Here is a 27,525-nt window from a genome sequence, read left to right on the forward strand (position 1 = left end):
ACAGAACTTGTTTTGACGTCACATTGTAGGTTTAAGCCTCCAGCTGGGTCTGTCAGGTAGCACTCTAACAACAAGACCTCACTGGAGTTTTAAAAAAAAATATCAAGCTGTGGTCATAACACTACAGATTAAACAAATTAGGTATTGGACAGTAAATATCAACGCTAAGTGTCAAGCTAAAATCTCCCCTCAATGAAGACAAAGAGTTGGATTTTTTTGTGGCTAGGAATTCCGCTGCCTGCCAGGCTAGACCCAGGGAGGATGGCGCACACTATAGGACAAACAGCAGCAAAGGTCATTTTTAATCTTAGTACAAATCTCCCTTCTTGGTATTTACTTCCAGATTACAACTAAAAATGTTTGTTTCATTCACTGAAAACCATAATGACGTTTTAGAGAAAGGCTATGGGTGTTAGCATCCAAATTGTATTTTAGTTCCCAGACACATGCTGCCAGATTGCCTTGAGTTTTGAGATACACCCAAACCTTTGGAAAAAACATTTCCAGAGCTTATAGGTTCAAGGTACAATTACATGCAAATATAGGTCAATATTAGGGAAATAGGAAAATAAAATGCACTCTCAGTTGTTACTTACAGTCTTCAAAGTATTATGCATAGTATATATTATATTTAGTATGCAAACTACAACCACAAATAACATTCTTTATATTATGCTGATAATTTTCAAAAGGTATACCACATGTATATTTCAAAATGGGTTTACTTTATAGAGTTACATCGCTGCTGGGGAAATGCAAAACATTCATAATTAAAATGTCTTTGTTAAGATAATGCTCAAAGTTATGAGGTATCGGGCTATCCCAATTTAGACAGTGGGCTCAGAGAAAAACATCAGTATGCCTATACACGCTGTAAACTCACATTAAAGGCTAAATCAACACTGATCTGCTCTCAGTGGGTTTAGACTTGGAAGAACAGTAGTTTAGGTTTGGCCTAAAGCACAAAATACTACCTACAGTGTGGTACGTGGTCAGGTACACATAGTTTTGACAATGGAGAACATTCAAGTACTCTAGTTTAAGTTTAGACTTTTAAAACCTAAGCAGCGGGACTTCACATTAGCACCCGCCAAATGTGGAGAGAATGTGCCAGTGCCGTGTAACACAGTCACTCTTACTAGCCACTTTGGCAGGTGGCAGTCATAGGGCTGCCCTCTAGTCAGATTTGAGTCATCACTGGAGAAGACCCCGAGTCGACTCACATCTTGACAGTCAAATCAATGCGCTTCAGGTTTTTTTTAGCTGCATTATTGTACATAGCAATGCATGAACAATATCAGGTCAGGCAGGAAACTTTACGAGTCTCAAAATGACCACCAACCACGAAAAGCATTGAGGAGACCCCTCATTCTGACCAAATCCCCAACCCTGTCTGCAGAAATGCAACCCCAAACTTGCAAGGAACATCCGCCATGCTTCATGTGGTCTGCTTACACTCATTCTTGTATGGCTATCCAACCCTTCGGTGAACATCACTCCAGAGCACCTGCTGCCATTTTTCGGCACTCCAGTTCCTGTGTTTCCATACATAGTTGAGTCACCTGGCTTTGTTTCCATGTTGGAGGCTTTTTGGCCTCAAGTCTTCCATGAAGGCCACTTCTGACCAGACTTACCAGTAGATGGATGTACCAGGGTCCCGCTGTTTCCTGCAGCACTGAGCTGATGTCCCTGCTGGACATCTTCAGACTGAAGGGAAGTAAGCATGATGCGTCTTTCATCTGATATACAAAGTTTCTTTGGCTGACCACTAAACTTTTGCACAGTACTGTATATATACACACCAATCAGCAATAACGTTAATACTACTAACAATTGAAGTGAATATCTTGGATACACGTGACAACGTCCGGTTTTCAAAATAAGTATGGAAATAGGATTAATTGGATTATAATCACAGAAAGTATAAAACATATTACACGTGCCCATTAAAAGCAAATGGACACATGTAATTAACTTTACCAGACTTTACCTTTTGGGCCTCGGACCCACCCACCTTATCTCGTTACCATGGCACCTGTCAGTGGGTGGGATATATTGGGCAGCAAGTGAACTTGTCATCCCAGCAACTGCAGCTCTTGTGTGGTGTTCACGGTCTGCAGGGGTCAGTACCTATCAAAAGTAGTTTACGGAAGGAAAAGCTATGAGCCAGCAACAGGGTCAAGGGTCGCCAAGGTTCATTGATGCACGTAGGGAGCAAAGGCTGGCCCGTGTAGTCATCACGTGGCACCAGGATACTCTATGGGAAGAAACCTCCCAGCAGAGGCAGTGTGATGCTTTGGGTAATGTTCTGCTGGGAAACCTTGGGTCCTGCTATTCACGTGGATGTTACTTTGACGAGTACCACCTACATGAGCATTGTTGCAGACCATTTACACACTTTCATGGGAACGGTATTCCCTGATGGCAGTGGCCTCTTTCAGCAGGATAATGCTCCCTGACAAAGCAACAATGGTTCAATAGTAGTTTAGGAACACAATGAGTTCAAGGTGTTGACTTGGCCTCCAAATTCTTCAGATCACAATCCTATTGAGCGTCTGTGAGAAATGACACTTTGTACTACAATGTAAAGTAGTGAGTGTACAGTTTGTATAACAGTGTAAATCTGCTGTCCCCTCAAAATAACACATCACACAGCCATTAACGTCTAAACCGCTGGCAACAAAAGTGAGGACACCCTTAAGTAAAAATGTTCAAATTGGGCCCAAAGGGTCAATATTTTGTGGCCACCATTATTTTCCAGCACTGCCTTAACCCTCTTGGGCATGGAGTTCACCAGAGCTTCACAGGTTGCAACTGCAGTCCTCTTCCACTCCTCCATGACAGAGTTGGTGGATGTTAGAGACCTTGTGCTCCTCTACCGTGTTTGAGGACGCCCCAGATGCTCAATAGGTTTTAGGTCTGGAGACATGCTTGGCCAGTCCATCACCTTTACCCTCAGCTTCTTTAGCGAGGAAGTGGTTGTCTTGGAGGTGCGTTTGGGGTCGTTATGTTGGAATATTGCCCTGCGGCCCAGTCTCTGAAGGGAGGGGATCCTGCCCTGCTTCAGTATGTCACAGTACATGTTGGCATTCATGGTTCCCTCAATGAACTGTAGCTCTGCAGCAATGCTGGCAGCACTCATACGTCTATTTCCCAAAGACAACTTCTGGATATGACGCTGAGCATGTGTACACAACTTGGGTCGACCACGGCGAGGCCTGTTCTGAGTGAGGTCTGTTCTGAGTGGAACCTGTCCTGTTGAACCGCTGTATGGTCTTTGTTGCAGCTCAGTTTCAGGGTCTTGGCAATCTTCTTATAGCCTAGGCCATCTTTATGTAGAGCAACCATTCTTTCCCCCCCAGATCCATTAGGTGCCATATTGAACTTCCAGTGACCAGTATGAGGGAGTGAGATCGATAACACCAAATTTAACACACCTGCTTCCCATTCACTCCTGAGACCTTGTAACACTAACGAGTCACATGACACAAGGGAGGGAAAATATACAGACACACGTACAGAGGATATTAACTCTAAGAATAGTACCTATTAAGGTAATGTAGTAATGGCAGTCTACATTTTAAAGTGAATTTAAGTGTTTTACTAATTAAGCTTTGACTTGATAAACAGTAAGATACTTTTTGTCTAACAACTTTGATGGATGCTCAAAGTTTGGTTTGAGCTCACCTGGCACCTTCCAATGATTTTGTTCCAAATGGGGGGGGGGGGAAACAAATATAACTTACCTTTTCAAGGCCACCATCAAAATCCGTAACTTCTCCAGTCTGCCTTTTTTAATCACACTTGCCTTTAAAATGAACATTTACGCTGGTGTTAAATACAGAAAAGCCTCAGCGGATAGGAAGATTTTAACGGCAACTGATAACTACCATCAAATGCAGTGTCACATTAAATGTAAATGAAGATTCCAGTGAAATATTTAATCAGATGAAAGACATCTGCCCCTTTTTAGAACATTGACAGCTGGGTAATTGCATGGAGATTGCCAGTTTTCCACTGTCTGTCTGTAAATAAGTTTTTGAGTCCTCAAGAAATAATCTCTTAAGAAACCTAGTCACATTGTGCAACATGACTAATAAAAACCTCAGCTATGATGGATGACCCCAATAAAGCATCTTCAAAGACCACTGGGCTTCAGAAATGAAGATAAAAATTTAATCAATCTGACAAAACAAGGTGGAGTTAATTATATTTTCATCGGTAAATAGCTTCTTCCCTTCCCAATGCTGGTACATTTCAACAAATCCCAACCAGTGAGTCATGGGATGCAAAGACATTTAGTGAGGGGAAACAAGTGGGAAGGAAGCCTGCAGATGAGTCGTTTCTACCAACATGTAAATCATTTAACTTCCTGCTACATGTAGATGTACCGGTAACAGGTCTATTTAGGGATTAGTGCCAAACATTAACCTAAGTGGACGGATATTCAGGAGAAATGCTGCAACAGCTGATCTTCATTTTTGTATTTTTTCCCAGTAGACTAACAATTGGCCCATTGCAACAATTGGTCCTTTACAATGTGAAGAAAAAGTTAAGCATCTGGCAGCTTAAAGGCCAGACTTTTTTTTTTCTTTTCTTTTTAAATCAGGAACTAGTGAAGACCAAACCAAAGCACAAAGGCCATTTATACAGAGGTAACTACAATATGTATGAACACAACCAAGTCAATCCAACACCTCATGAAGGCGGAATTTCAAGTAGAGGTGGTGATTCAAAGAAAAGGGTTGAACAAGGGTGTGTTTAGACTGACAACAGCACTAAAAACACTTTCCACTCAGATGCTTTACTCAAATTGGATTCTTGGATTAAACATCACTGCAAAGCAAAGGGTCTAGAGTGGGGTTGTTGCTTTGGTTACTAATAAATGCAGAATGGACAGCTGGAAGCCCTTGATGCACCGATATGATTGGCTAACCGTGTCTTGTCAGATGTCAATGTGTTACCGCGTACGTTGAGCCACGTTCAACTTCTTCACCCTCACTTGTTTTGCCTGAGCCCCCTGTATACGTACCGCTGATTTGCCACCACCACCTTGACAAGAAAGATGTTTACACAGTAGTGTTCATCAGTCTCCTGCGCAGGAATTCCTTAAATGTCAGACTTTCTAAATGTCTCTATTATCTGAGTGTTGAGTAATGGGAACCTGTATCTACACACAAATTAATCAAAATGTGGGGACGACTTTATTTTCCAATTTCTATGGCCATTCCAGGGCTCGAAAATTTTCTAACTAGTTCTCTTTGGGTATAAATTTTCATCAATAAATGACTTAATCACACCTGGCTCTACAAGGCTGGCGAATCTGGCAGAGCATAACTCATTTGCTAAATGTATTTCATTTCACGTTCCTGCGTGTAGTTTTAACAGCCCTTTCACTCCCCTAACTAAATGCTGTAGCTACATAAATCAGTGTTCAACACTGCAATTGAATTTTCTAAATGTGAATGCAACAAAAAGGACCCCCCCCCCCCCAAGTTTAGAACCACTGGTATAAAAAGGCAAAAGAAGAGGACTGTGGTTCTGAAAAAAAGTTTTGTTGTTACTAAAGAAGCTCAGCATAATTATACTGCTCCCAGTTTAGACTGGGGTGATGACATCATGTACCTCTCCCGTTTAGCCTTCTAGCTGGGAGGTAGGAACCTAGTTAACACGCATGTAGTCTGCTAGAAGGGGAGAGGTCACATTGGTATGACCCTTTAGCATCAACACACAACCATCATCTTACTTCCATTTTAAAAATAAAAACGATTCCAAAAAAGCTTATTAAATCTTACTTGATGAAGAATACAAGAGAAAAACATTTACAAATAATACCTGCAGGAAAATAAAACTTTAAGTATGGTTTTTAAAATGTGTTTCGTTTCATAGGAGCAGCTTCGCTCAGAGACAGACCGATGGTGGGTGAGAATTTTAAATATAGCAACTGCTGTATTGTGTCAGACAGATCCAGTCAGTAACAAGTTTGGTGGTTGGTTGGGTCACCAATCAGCTACTCCCGTTTCTGTCTTAATTCATCTTATGTTTCTGTATACATGTTTCTTTTATAAAATATTTTATTCATACAATCATTTCTTTAACTATAGCAACATCACTATTTAATTTTGAGTGGCAAGATATCAGTTGCACATCGCCTCATAAGAACAATAGTATATAAACAAATGCAGAAAAAAAATTATTCTGTATCCATTTGAGTATGTCTCTCATTTTGCTTTTCAGTTTATCGTGTGTCTGTACACCCTTCTGTTTGCCTGTCAGTGATAAGCCGATGGGAGTATTGCTGGTCCTGGTGGGGGCGTGTGATTGGTACAGCTCTGAGCAGTAGCCTCCGATGGCTGGCCAGGAGGAGGGCCCTGCATGGCAGAACAGGCTGGCCATTGGCTGGCACTGGCAACCCTCATGCTGGCCCATTTACTGCTGGCTCTGAGGGCACGGAACTCTGGTCCAGTCTGGGAAGAAACACAAAGATATAATGTGAGAGGCTTCTAGGTCCAAGTCTCACACATAGTGCACAAGTCCAGTCAAGACTTACTTGGCCTCCTCTATGGCTGACATTTCCTCTAGAGGGCCGTTGAGAAGCTCCACCGTGGACCGACACTTCTCACTGCTTCCAGCCACACAGGAGAGAAGAGACAAATTTCACTAATAGCTAGCCTAGAATAACATGAACACATCACTTGCTGGATCAATGGAAACCAATATTGGTACAATGTAAGATGCAGTCCAAGATGTTTAAATCCTTTCAAAAACATAATTATATATATATATATATATATATATATATATATATAGCAATGACGGGATCCGATGAGACTGCAAGCATTTGACTGCTTAAGAAAGATGCAAGAGTCTTGATTTTCAGTCACCACTGAGGTATACATATCTACCTTCCGAAACATCTGATTTAGCTTATGACCTTCATTGAAGATGTGTTTCACATGACTACATTTGTTGCTATTTTGATAAACGAATTGGCTTGTATAACTGGAACGGATTTAACCATTTCAACACAATAAGATCAGTGACTGCAGATGTTCCTGACTATGTTTTGGAACGACTGGACCAGCGGTTTCCAGTGTTGGGAAAGTAATATTATTACAGAAACGCATTAGTAATTTGACTCATTCTCAGGCCACTCTGTTCACGCAAACCACCAGACCGCTAATGTTACAGACTAACCCTGTTTGTTGATAGATTTGGCTACTATATTCATCTGGGGGAAACAAGTTATCCACATTACAAACTTTTAGGACTGACCATTCAATTAGCCTGTCTGAACAGAGTTTTCAGGGTGGCTATGGGTGCCCCCATAAAAACTCCAGAAAAATAGCCTACACCAATCATAGCACATACACAAGAACAAGGCTAGACACAATAACAATTAGCCTACACTGAGAGATAAGATATACAGAGTTTGCTCAAATGATCTTTATATTCAAGAATCAGTCGTATCAAACATCACACACACGTTCACTGAATCTGAACATGAGCTACAACAATAAATGCAAGTAACATTAGACCTATAATGTAAAAGTCCAAAAGCTCTTTTAATAATTTCTAGAAGATATATTTTAATGTTTTCTATAGCAAGAAAATACAGTTGTACAGGCTGAGATTCAGCAGCGGACAGAAGCCATTGCTATGGTTACTACCTATAGAGCAGTGTCTGTCTGTTCACATGAGGAGCATATGCATAGACTGTACTATGGATTCAAGTAAGAACGCAGGCGGAGCGTTGCTCTCCATCTGAAAATGTTTGAGACACACACAAACTAAAACATGTGGCCAGCTGCGTGGAAGTTCTTAACTCTAATTAACGGTTACCAACATATCTTTGGCAGAGAAACGCGGAGGATGCATGGATTGTATTGCTCGTTATATATTTTTTTAAAAAGCTTGCTATATTATCGCTGCCGCTGGTCAAGTTGACAATAAACGGCAGGCCAAAATGGCCCTCTGGCAAGACTCACTCCCTCCTTGTTTTTCCAACAGAAACATGAAAAATGAAATGTTGCAGGTTGCACGTGCGAATAAAAATACTCGTAAAATGCGACAATTTGGTCGCAGTCTGGAGCCCTGACCAATGACTTGAGATTACAACGATGAAAGAATTGACTCTTTGCAACCCACGTGCCACCTGGTGTTTCTAGAAATTCCTGTTTTGATGCACAAACACTTTTAGCAATGGGGCAATAGACTACCTTCAAACTAACAGGACTTCAATGAGCACTTGAAAACACCACATCCAGAAACTGACATGTTTTGTTGGCAGGTAGGACCTTGGCCAACTGGGAATTTGAACCCTGGAACTTTGCATACCCAGAGAAGGTGAATAAGCTATTGCACCAGTGGAGAGACATGCACACCTTCTCACATGTTGAGGCGTGCAAGACTGAGGTATTTTTGTTTGTTTAAAATTCAAAAAATTTCATATCTTTCTGCTGGTTTAGGGTGTATTGAAGATTTTGTAAAAATTAAGATGAAATAAAAAATGTGCACACAGTACAAAAAATGTTAAGTGTTTAGAGTGTGACGGACTGGGAAATTTACATTAGTTGTAATTAGCCACATCCTATTTATTTAGTAATTACCAAATTTACTGAGCCTTGATTGTGCCGAATTTCATACTATTCTATGCAATCAATAAAGAGATTGAAATTTGTGGCGCCCGTAGTGGCAGTATATCACTGGACCGCTCAGTGAAGCTCGAACCTAGCATCCCAACACGTGCTCCAAGTTTGGTTACAGCAGCTTGAGGCAATTTTGATTTAGGAGTGTTTATGTAAAATTTAACTTAAAGACTAGTTTAAAAATATATCACTTCAAAACTACAGAAAATCAGTGCTTTTTTTCCAGGTTGGTCCAGATATGTGGAAATTTTGATACTGACTGTTCAAAATTTGAAAGACGAGGAGTTAAAAAAAAAAAACGACATCTGCACAGCCTGTGCACACATTTTTTATCCAAGTGGTGTGTGTGTGTGTGTGTCTTTGTGTGTGTGGGTGTCTGACCCTGTTTTGGGACAGCAGGCTAACGCTGAGCTGTTGAAGCCCGCTCTCTCCGAATCCACACACTCCACTACTGAGAACTTCTCTGAAGAAGCACTCTTCTCCTCATCACTGGAACACACAGGTAACACACACAAATATACATTAATACCATGAGGTGATTCATACCAACCACTTTCCCCAACAGAAGCACACAGGACACAGTGAGATGTGAACAGGGATGCATGCTGAACTGACTGATGGAACACACAGTAAAAGGATGAGGAGGTGAAATGGGTAACTGAACAGCATGTAGGAAAAGCATCAAAATGTACAGCAAATGGAGAAAGTCAACTGTTTTAATTGTTTAGCTACCATATGTTGTAGCTACAGAGCCAGCAAATAGTAGGCAGGCCTATGAACTTATTTGGAAACTGATTAGACCAAAATTGATTGTGCCAGCCGTCAGTCTTGCTTTGTCTCAGAGAACCACCAATAATCTTGATGAGGCCTCAGTATAAGCTATGCACCCACAAACAACCAACATTTGAGTTGCTACAAAACAATTATTCAGCACTTGTCCATATCAGAAAAGAAGCTGTCATGCTAAAAGAAGAATGTGAGACCAATTAAAAATCTCTGAAGAAAAAGGAAAGTGTTCCACAATTGCAACAATAACCAAATGCCTTTCACGCTCGGTTAAACATAGTCTAAGTTTTAACAAAAATGATTACAGACCCGCCAACCTTGGGAAAATAGTACCACAATAGTAGGGATGTGAACCATACAGTATTCAATTGATCAACTAATTTGATAATAGTAATTTTATGTAAAAACATTTCATGGTTCCAGCTTGAAAAATGTCAATATCTGCTGTTTTTCTTGTTAGTAATTTAACATAAGTCTTAGTAATTTAAAGGTTGGACTGTTATTATTAATCCTAGTTAGAGATGCACCAGTCGCATTTTTCCTGGCCGATTCCGACTACAGATTTTTTTTTTAACCCTCTGACCTGCCGATACTGATTTTGGCCAAATCTGATTGTCATTCTTTCTAAGAACTATAGTTGACAGCAGTGTTTCCCCTACCACTGTTTTAAGCATTTTTGCCCACAGCCAAACGAACAGAAAAACTACACTGCTGTGTTTTGGTGTTTACAGGCACTGCTTCGGTCCTCTCCGTCGGTGTTTCTGCAAGGGCGGGGCTTAGCAGGTCCTTCGCACAGACACACAGGCCGTCATATCAAAGTCAGCACGCTAGCAAGAGCTCATCACTTCAACAAACTCACAGAAGTGCCACCACATCAGCAGATGCAAGCACATGTGGCTGTGTGGGCGGAGTCAGATATTCCGTTACATAAATTAAGATATGTCCGGTCAAGCTTTGTAAACAAGTAGGAGCGCTGCCCACGTGAGAGTAGCCTCTGTCAGACCCACTTTCACTGTGTGTTCAGCAGCATATGGAGGCTGTCAAGTAGTCTAATATTCTGTTTAATATAAAATAACTTCCTCGCCTAAGCACGTGTATGGATGTGACAATAGCCGGTTACCGTCTGTGTTGCTGAGCACATGACATGAAACACCGTCACCAGCTAGCTATTAAACATTTCAATGCTTGAAAAAAGCTGCGTCATCCTGTATACTTTGGCTGCTACTCTGTTAACATACCCTGGTCCTGAAGAAACAATATTTCATTCCATCTAGAGCCCAATGGATAAATCGGAAGGTCAAAATGTAGCGGGGTGTTGATGGTGCAGTGGATAAGACCTGGGACACTTAACCCCTAGCTGCTCTAGAGGTGTGCAAACTTTGGATAAAAGCGTCAGTTACATGAGTTATTATCGGCCGATTTTAGCTTTTCTCAGATCAATCAGTACTGGTACTAGTTAGTTCTTGCGGTCTGCTTCGTGACGTGTAGTTACACCTTTGGGGAGGTACTCGTCAGGCTATGCTATAGGGAGTTGAGGCGTAGAGTTGACATAGAAGTATAAATTGTACTCCAAATGCAGCAGCTGTGTTGACACAGCAGTTTCATATGTACATAAAACATTGCTTATTGTGATTTCATTCAAATTAGAAGCATCTGAAAAAAGGAAAATGCATCCATCTTTCTAGTTTATTATAAAATTATGTATTGTTTTATGTAACCTATTAAGCACACAAAGGGCCACGCATTATCTGTTCCACTATGCAGAACTGAATTGAGTGGATTGTTTACTGACCACTTATTTATTCATCATTCTCTATTTCAGAGCTGTTCATAGTGATCATTGTTATATTTTCATATTGTATATACTGTATACCAAATCCACCTACCTCAAGTATATAACGCCTGCACATAATACTTATTTATTCCGGTATTCTTCGCACTATGCTCCATCGCACTGTGTATACGTGTACATGTATGTGTACCTGTATCTCTCATCCACCTCTGACATGTACATAATAATTCTCTCTCCCTCTCTCCATATATACACACACACCGTAGCCTGTGTCTGATTTTATTATTGTATTGCAGACATACATTTGCCTATGATTATCATACTGCATATTACTCAATATTGAAATAAGTCCATGTCAGAAACATGTAAAGTTTTAAGTTATTAATGTCACTTATTGTTATAACCCAGCTGGGACGTGGAAATTGGATCAATTTTAAGATACGCTACTATCATCATCATTCTAAGGATGATCGCATAAAATTTTGATTTGTTAATTAGACATGTTTTTGATATTTATTTTGTATTAATTGAGTAATAGGCTTAATTTTTCTTCTTTAAAATACAACAAAAGAAGACGTTAGATTAATTGACTAATCGAAAAATGAACGTTTGATTAATGGATTTGAAAAATAATCGTTAAGTGCAGCCCTAATGTGTACGTTCACTGGCTGAGTGTCAGGGGTGTATTGGGTGTTACTTAGAATTTTTTTTGCATGTTCCAAATCAGGGAACACAGATGCTGTTTACACATACGCAACTACATAGGCGGAAATAACGTAGGCCTACTGGTCGGAGTCTTCTTCAAATAAAAATCCAAAAGTCTGACAGCGCAGACATGTCCATACAGTGCGCCGGACACTGAACATGCTCATGTTTTCGTGAACTGATTATGTGAACGTGAACTCATGCAATGCTGTGTTAAACTCAATATAAATAGAAAGTCAAGGGAGCATAGAGTGTTATTTTATTAAAAAAAACACAAAATAACAGAAAGGAATACACATTAAAGCTGCAAGCAGTGTTGGGCTCCCCTGACTTTCTCCATCAGCAGTATGTTTTTCAAGCTCGCCCAAAAGAGCTTGAGTTTTCCACCCGTGATCCCTTTTCACAGCAGTAGGTGAGCCACATGCCGGCTTGTTAATGGCACACTGTGTTCACTGTTGCTTTACCTGGTCCATGCTTGTATCCACCGTGTCCGCCACTTGTAGCGTAATAAGCAAGTATTTTACCGAATGAAGTCTAGGTGTGAATACGCATAAGACGCCCCACCCAATGCCATCGTCCATCACAATGTTTCAATGTAGACCTCGTCTGATGGCAATTTTGTAGACATCGCCCAACCCTAATTGGCGCACCGCTAATGAGAGACTGTGAGAGGCTAACCTGAGCAGAATCCGGGAATTTAGATTAGTCAAGGGAGAGCATATGGGATAAGCGCCATTTCCAATAGCGTAAATAAAACATGTGCAAAATTTGCTTTTAACTCTTATGATACTACTATCATAATCCTACTAAATGTTCTTTTACAGTAGGCGTATAAAATTATTATGTTATTTATGTTGTTTGTTTGTGTGAGTGAGTCTGCAGTTTGCTAATTAACTTTAAAATGTAGCTATTTAACTGTTTTGATCTGTAATGAAATTAAGCAATTGTTAATTAATAAACCCCATGACTGCCACACTGTAGTTGTCATCACTCAATTTAAAGTGCTCCCACACAGCTGAGGTATTGCTGGGGCTATTTCAATGAAGTCTGAAAGTACGTTCAAGACAACCAAGGTCAGGTTCAAGCTGAGCGAAGAATTTGTGGAGACAACTGCAGACGGCCGAAATACCAAGACCATCATCACTCCCGAGGGTCAACCTTGGCGTTTTGTTTTCCCTTTGATATGAACTTGAGTGTTACATTCACTGCTGTGAGTGCAGATTAGGTGCGCGAAAAAATCAAATCCCAAAAATGAAAATCGAAAACCTACCAAACAAATGAATATTCGAATATTGGGGTCCAGCCCTACCTCACTCCCTACAGTATATTTTGACACTGAATGCAATTCATTTTGTAGCCTAAAAAGGTATTTAACAGGAGTATCATCCAAAAACTGGCCTTCACTTCAGGGCAATGTCATTTGTGTAATTTAAATAATAATTTGGTCTTAAATAAGTTTGGCCTGTTAAGATAAAAGCCATCAGAAAATTTAATAAACTTAAAAAAACTGCAGTTGGACAACACCTTCAGTAAAAACACATGCAGAATGGAGATAATGAAATAAACAAACAAGGAGCTGAAACCAAAGAAGATCAAAATTAGGAAAGAAAAGTTGGTGGTTGACGTGACAACAAGACTACATCACGGCCGCAGGCTGATCTCTGATTGGCTGTACATACCGATAAGATTTCAAAACTCTGAAGAAGACCACACCCACAACGCACAGCAAGAGAGAGAGGAGGGGAAGCTCAGGTTGTAAGTGTCGCTCAGTTAATCAGACAGTTGTTATTTACTCAGACAAACAGACAATATAATGCAGCATCAACAAGGGAACACAAGGACAGAAGACAACCAACTTGAAAACCTGTGGATTTAGGATAGACAAGCATTTCATAAACAAAGTATGTAGCAATCACTCCTCTGAGGACTGGGTGATGGAATCTTATTTTAAAGCCTAAATATACAATTAGTGTACAGCGATTTATTATCACATTGCTTTGGCCATGTATTTTTTTATGCCATTCTGTTATATGAGCTATAGACATCACAAAGTATTAGACAGTGAAAGTGAATGAGCACAAAAAAAACAAACAAAGCCAGTCAAATGGCCCTATTTCCATAGCAGTGCTCTGACTGTTTGTTTTTATCCTAATCTCTATAGACATATTTGTTTATGAACGTAAAATCTAGGCAAATGACAAGACTTTTGTAGGGTTTGGCCAACCATACCAAAATTGTGTCCTTGTCAGCTTTTTTAAAAAAAAACCATGTATTTGGATTAAATTTGTCATCAGACAACAGCTGATTGGTTCCGAGATTACTACTTGGAATGTAAACAATGACCAAAGAGGAAATCTTGGCCTGGATAAGCATTAACCCAATATCTGTTGCTATACCAGAAGCCCCGAAACATTGGTCACAGAGGCTAAATTGTAGATCAGAGAATTAAATTGTAGCACAAATAATATTAGTTAACTATTAAACAAACACTCTCCAGCCAGTAGATGCATTGCCTGGGGCCCATCTCGGAACTTGGGTGTTAAATTTAACAATACCTCTACAGGACTGTGACTGAGTGACAGTGTGAGGGCCCTCATTAGAAAACGGATGTGACACTAATGAGACAAATCCTGACAAGTAGCCATTCTGGTAAAGACACCAAAATGTCAGCGCATTCCAATGTTCGCCTCTAGGGTTTTTTGAATGCCAGAACAACATTAGCAGCGAAACTGCTACTAAAAACATTCAGTCATTTAGCAAAGAGAGCTATGTAGAGTTTTTTGTAAGGGTGTGTTTAACGAACCTCTTGAAGACAGCGGTCTCAGTCTTGGCGTCAACAGTGAGGCTGACAGTTTCTTTCATGGAGCCATTGATGACTGTCTCAGTGATGCTGCGCTGCTCACAACAGGCCATTTCTTCCTCTGCTTTTGATCTCCCACAATCCTTAGGTGAGGTGGAGGAGAGAGAAGCCACACTGGTGCCCAACCAGCCATCACAGTCTGAGAAGTGTTAAGAAAGGCGACAATAGGTGTCAGATCTGACCAAGATCAAGATCCTTTAAGTTGTTTCAACACACAATTCACAGCTACCCTGACAGGAGACATATTCACATTGTGGTTTATTTAGATGTTGCTACTGAAAGACAATCAAATCAAATTAAGTAGCCAGTGTTAAATTTCACACAACTCAGACCAAACGCAAATTTAATCCTCGCAATGCTTTCGGCACGTGGGTTTTATCACTGTACTACTGCCAAGTGTTCACACACAACGCGATGGCGCAAATAACCACAATCCGCAATTACTACAGCTGTACGAACCCAAAGTAAACATTTTGCTGTGATTTAATTGCAATAAATGGATGAAACTGATGCCGGAATAACTACAACATGATGCCGATTTTTGTTAAACACACAAATTCATGTTTTGTCAGGTCTGTCAGTAGGAGAGCAACTTTTTAAATAAACGGCGTTCGGATTGATCAGGGCTGTGCTAACTTGTTTACAGTAAAGTACAACAATAGCTGGAATAAAGATACATATTTTAGGAACTCAGCAGGTAGTTCAACTTCCTCTCTTTCTTTTCTCCAAGTAATGTCCAGTTTTCTCAATTTTTCATACAAATATGAAGTAGTAGTCTGACTCAGAGCTCTGGGTGCCAACCGACGCTAACAACAACATTGGAACCGGATGTTCACAGAAGCTAGCTGCTGAGAAGCTCCAGTGAAGATAAATCAACGTTGTAATCCTCAAAACTTAAAGGGGCTATATGTAATCAATCAAATTGTCATTGCCTTATTGTCAATGGGCTCAAAAGTCACTTAGAAATGAAGCACACGCCTGTTTTCTCCGTTGCTTGAATCAGCCACTATTCTGCTTTTAATGTGAGGTCTCTGGGCTACAGCTACAACACGGCAGCTAACGACATGCAGTAATATAATATATTAATAATAATATTCAGTCCAGCTCACTAACCGTTTCATCATCACCCAATACATGTAGCTGTGCTGACATTGCTGAGCCTCCAGTGAAAGATTCACAGATAAGAAAGATAGTTACTGAGAAGCAGCAGGCGAGCTAACGCTGTAGCACGTCGGCTAAATGCAGTAAATGTACTGTGATCATGTAACGAGCATGGATTAGTTCAACCTGCAGCAGATAAAACTATTACTGTAACGTTGCAGTGGGAGTATACCTGAGTTTCCAGCTCTGTCTGTTCTCCCTGTCTGTCTATAGCCGCTGTCACTCTGCCTTTTTTCTGGGAGGATTGTACCGATATGCGGCTCGCTGCGCTGAATGAAGTAACGTTAAAGAGCCGGTGTTGATCTGCCTCTGAGACGGGAACATCGAAGTAACAGAGCCTGAACATGTCTGGAGAAAAGCCACAGCCTGCATGCTGGTGTTCCTGTGTTTATTGTGGTGTTTCTGTATGAAAGCGGTTGTGTTTCGGGTTATGCTCGATCATGAGTTCAAGCGAGCACGCGTACGAGCAGACGCCTGGTTGCAATCTTAAAACCGCACCGCTAGTAGCCGCTGGAAACTCCATAATGCCCCTTTAAGTAAAAAGCTAATTTAATAAAAGCAGTTTACTCCGAGCTCGTCCTGCACGTTAAGCCTAGTTCACACTACATGATGTAGATGTAGCCTGTGTGTAGGTTCGCGGCATTTCCTGTTTCATATTTTAAGTGTGTTTTCTTGACAAAACGTGGTTTGGAGACCAGTCGGCTTACTCTTCCAAATATTTGGCATGCTAGATATCTGTCAGCTCGTGTGGTGTGTGACCTCCTGTTACCGATCAGTCACATAGTGTGAACACCACAACAACTTCAAGACTCCCGTCACAAGACAACAAGTTGTGTAGTGTGAACGGCACGGCCATCGGCAGACGCTGAAAGTAGTCCAAAAGCTGAAGCGTTGCTCTGTCCTCGACTTCTCCCCAGGTTTAGCAGCTCTCCGTCGGCCATCGCCGTTTTACTCATCCGCCCTGCCTGGTCCTCTCCAAACAACGCTTCAAAGCGTTGCCGGCAGCACCCCATCCGCACCCCACGACAGGAAATCACGGCTCTACGCTTCTTTGCACCGACTTTGTATGTAAACGCACTGCCCCCAACACTCACTTCGCTTTTGGTCTGAAAACACCATTACAGGCACATGTAAATGTTAGATCCCTGGTTGATCACACTGATGTACCCAAGTCTCATACTCTGTCAACATAGACATACATGTGCACACATCTCACCTTCAGGCTGCATGGGTGCATTGACTCCCAGAGGGTCTATTGTCTCTATGCTGGTTTCCATAGCAACAGGAGAGTTGCACCTCAGAGGGTCTTTAGGGCTGAAAGATAGCAATTCTATTTATAAAACACTTTTCACATTACAAGACTATGACATCCAGAAGTGAGCAATATTCTTCTGTAGCTGAGGCACTGCAGGCACACTAACAGAAACTGATCCAGAGTCTATCAGGATGTCCTACCTGACAGGGGTGAAGTTGGAGAAATCAGCCCAGCCTGTTTCGGAGTTGGAGGTGGCAGCAGAAGAAGAGCTCCATGTTGCTTCGGGGAGAGCTTCTGTGGAAGGGGATGAGGATAAGGGGGAGGAGGCAGCAGGGTTGTTGGGACTGGAGCTCGGAGCTGTGGATGTACCTGTGTCCATGGGGATGTCATCAAAGTTGGCCGTCCATACTGGCCCTAAAAAATAATGAAAGAATACATTAAAATAGTATATATTGAAGATCGCATGGAACCATCTCTAAAGCTTTCCACCTTTACTTGTGATGACAGAAAACCGAATAATAATTCCAAAACCCTCCCATCAGAACTGAAAATAAATCTAATCATCCCAAATTTAATGAATCGTGATAAACGTTAATTGGACTAAACCTTATTCTATTTTGAATCCTAAACCAAGTCAAGGTAAAACTTTTCTTACTTTGGGTCCATTTGTTATTGCTCTGTCCTTGGGTTGATATGTAGTACTCGGTACACCAACCTGCGTCGACTTCCATTCTGTCATCGGTGGTGGGGTTGGAAGCTTCAAATGGATCCCGCTTCACATCCTCCTCCTCCGAGTCTGTGCTTTCTTCACTGTCTGTGCTCCCTGAGCTCCTGAGATGGAAACACAGATCAACAGTACTCACTACTCAACAGGTGAGTGCAATACATGTGGAGCTGCAGTCCACACTCAAACAGCTTGGTTGTTATACCAGGTGCTAAAAAGTGTAGCTGTGTGAAGAGGAAATGTTACAGTCATTCTAGTAAATTTTAAACTTTTTTTTATTTTGTTTGTCTGTTTTTTTTGTTGGTTTGTTTTTTTAGGACTTTTAGACGTTATATTTCTTTTGCCAGAATGTTATACTTCATACTATAATCACATAAACATTCAACACAAAATAATTAAAGAACTGAACACAGTGTGTTCATGTTTACCATCTTGATGATTGCTTTACACAAAAATGACCTTGCAGATGCTCATATTGTGTGACAAATGACCAGAAAATTAGGGAGAAGGCTGACTTGTAGGGATAAAAGTCCAAGCATAACTTAAGGACATACAAACCTAGATGACCTGCAATTTCTTGAAGTTATTGTACTGGGGCCCAAACACCTCTGAGACGCATTATCTAAAGATGTAGTTATTCTGGATGGCAGACCCCCTGAAACTACTAATGTCACTGAGCAGGCGTGTTACAGATACGTGGTGTAGTCAGAAGTGGCACATTAACTTTTTCCTGTTAAGACCCGTCACCTGCTGATGAGCTTGCTACAGAACCATCCCCCAGTTATGCTGCTATAGGCCTACACTGCCAGGGGACTTCCCATGATGCACTAACACCTCTCTCCTTCTCTCTCTCTCCATCTGTATGCATCCTCATCCCATTATTGCATGTTACTAACTCGACTTCTTCACGCTCCCATAGTTTTGTACTTTGTCTCTCTCCTTCGGTCTCTTTCTGCATGCGTTTCTGGATCTGTGGTTGCGGGCCACCTACCTACCTATGTTCTTACTTGACACCCCCTGCTACAATAATAATAATAGTAATATCTAGGGCTGCAGCTAACGATGATTTTAACATTCAAAGCTTCGATATTTTTTCGACGATTCATCGATCGTTTAAGAAGTACTTTTGCTTGGCAGCGGCTCAGCTGTGTACGTTTAAAGGTGATAAATATTTATTAGTCCTTTCAGAAATTCATAGTTTGTCATACAGCAAACTGATTGACAGGTCGCTACCATGGCAACCCGTTCATCAGGATAGAGGCGACTCGTGTCCGCCGCGCTGTGTACATTTTTCATAAATGGCTGTCAGCAGGAGAGCATGTCATGTTCGATTCTGTTAGTATGTTTTGTTTTAAAAGTAAATTGTTTTGTTAAACTTTTAATTTTTTATAATTTTAACTGTAATTACATTTTTGTTTAGTTTTTTTATATCCATATTTATATATGTATTTAATAAACGATTTTGGAAGGAGGGACAGTAAAAATCGTTTTCTTTTTGTCTACTTTTTTGCAACTAGACAGGTGCAGCACCCCGACACCCAGTAAACTCATGACTCTGAGGTTCCAACTCACGGCCCAAAGAGAAGATCAACAAACACACGTGTGAACATTTTCAGCTGAGGACTGCGGCTTACTTTGGCTGTCTGTGGTCCGCTGGCAGAACACCGGCTGCTTTCTGATCAGATGCCGTCGTGCTGTTGCCGAAGCGACATAAGTTTCGTTTTGCGGTGGACGGACGGTAACATTACAGAGTTCTTGTTTTCTTTAGCTTGAAATAATCCCATACTTTCGACACTTTCTTCTTCGCCCCTCGCCATTTTCTCTCTCTTCCTCCACTTTGCAAACAGCTCCATCATAATCACGTCGTGTTCACAGCGTAAGCGCAATGTGCGACAGTAATAAATGTTCATGCGAAACACTGTGCTGTAAAGTTACATGGATTAAACAAAGCATCGATGCAAAGAATTTGTGTCGAAGCATTTTATTGATCGATTTGATCGCTGAATCGTTTCAGCCCTTGTAATATCTATTATTGATATTTGTAATATTACCATGTCATTGCTATTATTTTACATCTCTATGTGGAACTTGCATTGTACTACTGTGTGCTCTTGTTTCTCCTGTTCCTTCCCACCACAGTTGGCTGCCCACCTTATATCTAGGTGTTTATGGTGGGATTTGCTGGGTCTGTATATAATCTAGACGTGGTCAATATGAAAAGTGCATATTACTTTCTTTGAGTTAAAAGCCACAATAGAAATGTATTCTGTATGACAAACTGTGTGTGTGTTTAGCTGACCTGGTGCGTCTCTGTGCCTCTGGAGCGAAGGTGACATCTTTCTCATCCCAGATATCCTCCTCATCTGAACCAGCATCTTCAAACTGCTGAATTTTCTCCTTACATCGTGCCTCAAACAAAGCTATATTCGCCTGGGGAAAACACACACAGGCCACATACTTACAAAAAAACCGTATGTAGAGTGCATGCACATACAAACTAGGGTAGGACCCTGCAGAACAAAAGCCACTCAGCCGTGAAGCAGATATTAACATGTATACCTCCAGTATCTTAGCACAACAGCTACACTGCAGACCTCAAACAAAGCCATCTCAATGAAAATACTGTGTGTGTGTGTATATTTCTTTTTTAGAGGGAGTGACAGACATTGAGACCTTATATGGTCAAGTGTGTGCCTTTCCAAATCATGCCCAATCCATTGAATTAACACAGATGGACTCCAATCAAGGTGTAGAAACTCAAGATGATTCTCTAAATCTCAAAGATGATTTAGGGGGCTTTCACACCTACCTCGTTTGGTACGTACTTTGGACTTTTCAGTTTAGTCCGAACCAAAAATACAGGTGTGAAACCTCCCACGGACCACAGTCCGGACCAAACAGACGAAAATTAGTAGTCTCGGTCCGGATCAAACTGAACCACGGTTCGATTCGTTTCTGGTGTGAAAGCATTTTTAGGATGGTTCGGACTTTCAGGCCATTTACAGTAAGTTCTGCGTTTGCCGTATAAACTGGAAACAAACAAATGCACGGAAAAATGCACTGAAATAAGGACACCATTCTAAATCTCCTGTGACAGCTCATCTTTTCAAACAGACGGCCACTATAAAAGCACACTGCCACCCATCTCTTTGGTCTCTCCTCAAACGGAGGAGCAGAAGGATTGCTCGGGGTCTGATCTTCTCCTCCTGTCGGTGATGTTATAACGTTAATGTTATGTTACGAGGACGTTTAATTGCGACTAGCCTTCATATAGTTGGTGCTGCAGGTAGTAATGCCATAACAACAACAACAACAATATAGTGGTGGCAAATATGCATATGTTCATTTTTTATTAATTCTTCTCAAAGATGCCCGCTGAACTGTTTAATAAACCAATCAATGTCAAGTTCAGGGAGACGCAGCCCACATAGATGATGACGACAAGACGCAAGTCCGTCATATAAAGTCCTTTAGTGCGGTCGCAGAATTGCAGTGTGAAACCAAACCTAACCAAATGTATCAAAACATGAACTTTGGTTCGGACTTTCAGGTGTGAAAGCCCCCTTAGAGAAATGGGAGGCACCTGAACTAAATTCCAAGCGTCATAGCCAATGGTCTCAATACCTATATCAATGATTTTGTAGTCGTTTCTTTTTATTACATTTGCAAAAATGTATTACATCCTGTTTTGCTTTGTCATAATGAGGTACTGAGGGGTTGATGAAGGGAAAATTATTTTAGCATAAGGCCAATAAATGTGAATAAGGTGAAGGGGTCTGAATACTTTAATACACTGTATTCCAGTGGTCCAGTATTTGAAAAAATTTAAATAATCAGATTTTGGGATTTGAAATTTGTGCTATGCTCTAAGTTTTTGGTTCAAACGCAGGTAATAGCAGTTTTATTTTATTAAGGTGAATCCCCATATGCTATACATCTGCCATATACATTTGTTTAGGAAGAACTGGAAATTCTAAAGGAATAGCAGTGATATCAGGAAATATAAGACAAGCCTTGCTGATAACACATTTTCATTTGTTTCATGAGAATTTTACTTTCTCGTCTTATTCACTGACCAACTCTGAATTCAATATTAATAATCAAAGTACTTACACTTTCATTTGTATTCAGTGAAAAATTGATGTCTGATATTCTATCAAATGGAATACTGCAATGTTAAAGAGAACAGAGTTTAGTTTAGTTAGGGTCGACATCCACATATATGGCAACACACAGGCAGATGGGCACACAGTTGAAACACTTCACCTTCAATACAGCAGGGAAATCAAACTTACTTGCACTCCATGCCAGTTTCATGGTAAAGAGTGCTGAAGCAACATATTTGATAGCCACTTGTTTTTAACATGCATTTTTTGTGTTGTAAACTGGTGAAAGAAAAGCAAAGTCATATGTACTATAGCTGTATATAGATTATGGCAGCAACTAACAATTCAATTCATTATTAATTACTCTGCTGAAATGCTTGCCACAATTCCCCAGAGTTCAGGGAGATGTTCTCAAATATTTGGCATTTCTATTGAAAATTGATTCATGAACAATGAATCAATAATCAAAATAGTTGCTGATTAGAATAGTTGTGCTAGCAGTTTCCCCTTGCTTCTAGTTTTATGCTGAGCTAGTCTAAAAACATTCTGGCCCTAAGTACAGGAAACCCTTTAATTAAACTAACATCGATCTTCTCATCTAACTGAAAACTGCTTGTTTTCCTTTCAATCCACACTGTCAGACTGCTTATAATAAACACCGATTGGAAGGTCAGTCATTTTAGGCAGCCTCAAAACTACAAAAAGGTCATCATGTTGTATGTTGCTGTCTGCATTAATTATTTTCTGGGAAGCGAGTGGCGGCGCTGAATATAGCTGCGGCCCGGAGGCTTACTCCAATTTCTTGCAATTTCCCCACCGTGGGACAAATAAAGGCTTCATTCATTCATCAATACACAGTCACAGAGTAAACTAACACCTGTCCACACACAAACCCAACAATCCTCACACACATTTGTGCACCCATTTAAGAACAGTAATGTATCCAAAAATGTATTGGTGTATTGCTTATTTCACCCAGCCCAATTTTTTTGTTACAGAAGAGGTGCCTTATTTTGCATCGTCTGATAATGCGCAGCCCAAGATCTAGGGGGGAAAAAAGGTTCTATTTCCCCACAAACAGTTTAACTTGAAGCAGACATTTTCAATCATCAACTAACAGCCATCTCCCACTTCCCACAACTTTGGCAGAAGATTACACCCAAAAAAACAGCTCACCCTAAAGGAATGCACAAAGGGACAGCACACGACTACACACAGCTGGATATGGTTTCTCCTCTTTAAGCAGTAGTTTGTATGTATTATGGCAGCCATATCAAAAACGAAAAAAAAAAAAAATCTCTTTAAAATAATGAAATTAGCTTTAATGCCTGAGCAAAATGGTTTAGAAATATAAGGAATAGGAATCAAACACACAACCAGCTTAGTAGTGTCTGTAGTGCCCTGTCCCTTCAGTGTTACAGGGTAATACTTAGACAGCAAGTCCAGAAATGCAGGATGAGTACTCACTCCACAACATCGTCCTGATCAGCAAACTCTTCGTCATTGAAGCCGAACTGCTCAATAAAATTGGACGTCATTTGTTGCATCTGATAATCAGAAAAGGCCTGGCAAAACCCAGGACCAACGATAATGATATAGTCTTGGCTCTACACAAAGCTGGTCATTACTTGCAGTACAAGATATAGCAAATACACATACTGGAGTTATAAAAAGAAAGAATGTATAACATTTAGGCTAGACGGGTTAATAGCTAAAACAGCACAAACATGCATTTACAGTCAGATGTCAAAATGCTTTAACATTAGTTAAAAAACAAACTGTCAATTATTTTCTACTTAAAACTGTACAAGTACCTACATAATAATAAGTCACAAAATAGTTCACAATTAAAGACCAGTTCACAGAAACAGGTAGCTTTTGAATTCCATGTATTTCAATAGATACGAGTAGACGTGATCTGGTGGGAAAGGGGAGGTGAGCGAGTGTTTTCTGTTGAGGATCACACGGTGAAAAGGTTTGAGAAATAGTTATTATACTGTGATATTTTTGCATGTCGCACTACACAAGCAACCAGTAAGGAGGGCTTCAGGAAAACATCTGTATTCCTGAGTGATCTTGTTAAATGATAAAAGAAACTGAAATCAATAGTATCATCACTTGCAACTGAGCAATTACTCAACTCATGTGATTTTATCCAAGTAAGACTGATTTTCACAGGTGTTTAACGTAAACTGTCTATCACTAACAAACTCTGGTGAGACTTAGAGGATTTGCCTCCAACAGATGTCCATATATTCAAACAAAGCTCACACGGCACAACAACAGAGCTTCAGTAAAACTAATGAATATATGTAGATGAGCTACAACTGTGGCTATGGACCTGCTTTGTGCGCATATATGCTTTGGGTGTGTGTTTAGTTCTTACTTGCTGTAGAGAAGAGTCCTGGTGAAAGCCACTGTCTTTAAAGTCCACCTCATCATCACTGGAAGAATGGATGTGGTGTGTATTCACCTAAAGATAAATTAATTTGGCAAAAAGGGTTGTCCTGTGATTAAAAAAAATAAAAAAATAAATAATGTACTGATTGCCTCAGTGTGCTTTCCACACTACAGGCTGTCCTAACATGATGTAATGCCATGTAAACCGGTCTTCACATATGCTTGTGCTGTGCTGCATCCTTGTTTAGATCTTTCTGAAAATGTACAGTGCAGTCCACGAGTAATAAAGCTGTAATAGGCAAAATTAATTATAATTTTGGTTATAATAACCCATTTTGAACATTGCATTACTCACTAACAATCTTTCATTGAAGAGCTCCTTTGTGTGTCTGTGAGAACCTGCTGCTTAGTATTTAGCTTTTTTTTTTTTTTTTTTTTTTAAACTGGACCCGGTCTGAATCTAACAACCAATCAGGGTTAGCTAACACGTAACCAGCAAATTACAGTGACTCTGTACAAACAAGGGTCATCTGGGTTCTACGTGAATTTGTTTCCTTCCACAGCCATGTAGAGAAGTATGTTACATGACAGCAGGAAAGGGCCAGGTTATTTTGTCTTTGATGTGCACGGCGTTCTTATGGTGCTCATGGTCTAGTCCAGTGGGCCATTGACCAAACCACCACATCACCCTTATCCTCCCTCTACATGGCTCTGCTCCCTTCCTCTCTCAAGAGCTATGGCAGTCTGTAGGGTTGAACAATTTTGGGGGAAAAAAATCTAATTGCTATTTTTCTGCCAGATATTGCGATTTGATTTGCAATATGTTTTTTTATTCTAGCAAAAAGTTCAATATTCACTCCCAATCTATTTTTGACAGAAGCTGCGTCAAGCAGTACAGAGCAGATGAACCAGGCAGGAACACAACAGAGAATCCAGTTGATTGTCAAAATAAAATACCCTGTGCAGACTCCCGATCGTATATCAACAATAAACCAAACAGTTAACAGACAAAAAGGGAAACAACTGAACTATGTGGCCTACGCCTGGCGCCATTATCCAACGCATTTTCCTCTAGTTTCGTTTGTTGTAAAAATGTACATGCCCTGTGCCCGCTCTGATTGGTGAATAGGACCGTAACAGGATGCGTACGGCGCTTGTGATTGGTTAGCAAGTCTGTCACACAAGGATGACAACGGAATGAATTTGTAACTGCATGACTGTTTAAAACGGGTCAGATGTGCTGTATAATTAACCTACATTTTAAATCGCCGTCTTCACGATTAGCTAATTGCGTTCTTTCAAATTGCAATTTCGATTCGAAAACAATTAATCATTCAGCCCTAGCAGTTTTTCATAAATTTCCAATAGTTAATTTACCTACAATGGCATATGTTAGGCTACAAGCAAGCCTGAAGAAGGAAAATGCTGAAGAGAAGAGATTAACAGAGAGCCTGCTGTTAGCCTTACTAGGCTAGCCATGTAAACAATTGCTACCTTATGGTCCAAAACGGTTTCATCCAAAATTATAATGATGTAATGTTGCCTACTGATGCTTTAAGCTTAGACATGTATTGGATCTGCAGTGTTTTCTCTATATTCATTCAGGAGCGGTGGTGCACCGCTGTTGAATTATGACATCCGCTACTAAAATTTTCCACGATCATTAAACTACACGCTACTAATGTTTTCACTCGCGCACTGTGCGACCACAGAAACACTAAACTCTTAGCTAGCTTCCTCCCCTCGTTCTTCAAAGAACATCTACGTGAAAGGTGCTGTTATGAGCAGCCTAACTCTTGTGAGGAATCGGGAGGTACGTAGTGTTTAGTTGTCCAAGCCGCAGAAAGTGGCAATGAATACGAGCCAGTAAATGTATGTCGGTTATACAGTAGTGTGACTTCTTAAGACCAAGAAAAGCCTGTCTGCTGTATCCCCAACTGCTGGAAAAGTGAAGCCAGTCAGTGCTAAACATCTCCCCTCTACTTCAGACTGCACAGCTGAATAGGAAAGCTGACAGTAGGCTATGTTTTATGGCTCTATGTAACTTAACATTAGCAGAATTTATAGGAAGTAAGCTGCATTTCATTACCTACTTTGTCCAGTATTGACAACATTACATGCTTAGACTAAACTGTTGTAGCCTACAGCTCTGTCCTGCACAAAGACTATACATCCTAATGGTTAACTTTTTCCAGTTTTCAAACTGGTTGTTAGGAAAAGAAATGATAGTGCTGACTATGGAGGAGCTGAGGTTAGTCCCTTTTAAGCTAATGAGGAGACGTTTCTTTGGATTTTATTGAGCAAATGAAATGCTTGGTAAGAAGGAGGTCTTGGGAAGACCCCCCACCACCCCCCATTACCACCAAATATGTGCATCTAAGACTTCGGGAAAACACTCAAATCTTAAACTATTCTGACACGCATCGCTTGCTCATGGACACAAGAGCACTGCTGCTGACACTTATTGTACTGAGGTTTTATATTCAGACATACAACAGGGTGCTGTATGCATGTGCACAACAAATGTTTTCGCTTCACCTCCGCTGCTACAACTCCATCCTAGGGGAAAAACTGATCTGTACTCAGAACACAGGATCTGGGAGGAAAACGCTACTTTAGATCTGATCACTGCTTTCTTTGAAATCCAATGTGCTGGACTACAGAGCCAATAACAAAAATGTCTATACTCTTAACATGTACAGGGAAATATTAAAGATTGACATCAGTGTTCATGTAGTTATTAGGCTTGGCCCGGATGTCATTTTTGAACTTCGAGGCTTAGACAGTAATCAACATCGAAAAACCAAAGCTTTCCCGGCAGTGCAAAGTTAAAATTGGCTTTTAACTTTTATTATTGTCTACTAAATGTACTCCTTCGATCAGCCTAATTATTTAAATGATTTCATTAAGTTGTTGTTTGTTGTAGTCTAAAGTTTACTGTTTTGATCTGTAATGAAATTAAGCAATTATAAAATTAATAAGAAGACACAACTGCCACACTGCCGTTGTCATCTATCAGTTTATAGTGCTCCCACATAGCTGATGGCTTCATTTTGTTTTCCTTTTGATGTGAACTGGAGCGCAAGTT

General features: G+C 40.4%; 1 protein-coding gene across 8 annotated transcripts in view; it reads right to left on the minus strand.

The window, feature by feature from the left end:
- Positions 1-5,774: 5,774 nt before the first annotated feature.
- Positions 5,775-27,525, minus strand: part of ppp6r3 (protein phosphatase 6, regulatory subunit 3) — a 41,999-nt gene continuing 20,248 nt past the window's right edge. For 2 of the 8 annotated variants that reach the window (XM_038705122.1, XM_038705123.1), the window contains 11 exons: positions 24,424-24,510; positions 23,505-23,602; positions 22,045-22,099; positions 20,231-20,361; positions 17,863-18,038; positions 17,408-17,621; positions 17,169-17,266; positions 14,735-14,930; positions 9,030-9,137; positions 6,551-6,625; positions 5,775-6,467 (listed from right to left, as the gene is read on the minus strand). In XM_038705122.1, the coding sequence (XP_038561050.1) occupies positions 6,416-6,467; positions 6,551-6,625; positions 9,030-9,137; positions 14,735-14,930; positions 17,169-17,266; positions 17,408-17,621; positions 17,863-18,038; positions 20,231-20,361; positions 22,045-22,099; positions 23,505-23,602; positions 24,424-24,510 (1,290 nt within the window). In that variant the 3' untranslated portion in view covers positions 5,775-6,415. The remainder of the gene's footprint in view (positions 6,468-6,550; positions 6,626-9,029; positions 9,138-14,734; positions 14,931-17,168; positions 17,267-17,407; positions 17,622-17,862; positions 18,039-20,230; positions 20,362-22,044; positions 22,100-23,504; positions 23,603-24,423; positions 24,511-27,525) is intronic. The other 6 variants (XM_038705126.1, XM_038705125.1, XM_038705124.1 and 3 more) reach the window with 6 other exon arrangements.

This window comes from Micropterus salmoides, unplaced genomic scaffold (assembly GCF_014851395.1).
Source record: "Micropterus salmoides isolate LMB-PRFRI ecotype aquatic unplaced genomic scaffold, ASM1485139v1 Ms_hic_scaffold_8, whole genome shotgun sequence".
Lineage (NCBI taxonomy): Eukaryota > Metazoa > Chordata > Actinopteri > Centrarchiformes > Centrarchidae > Micropterus > Micropterus salmoides.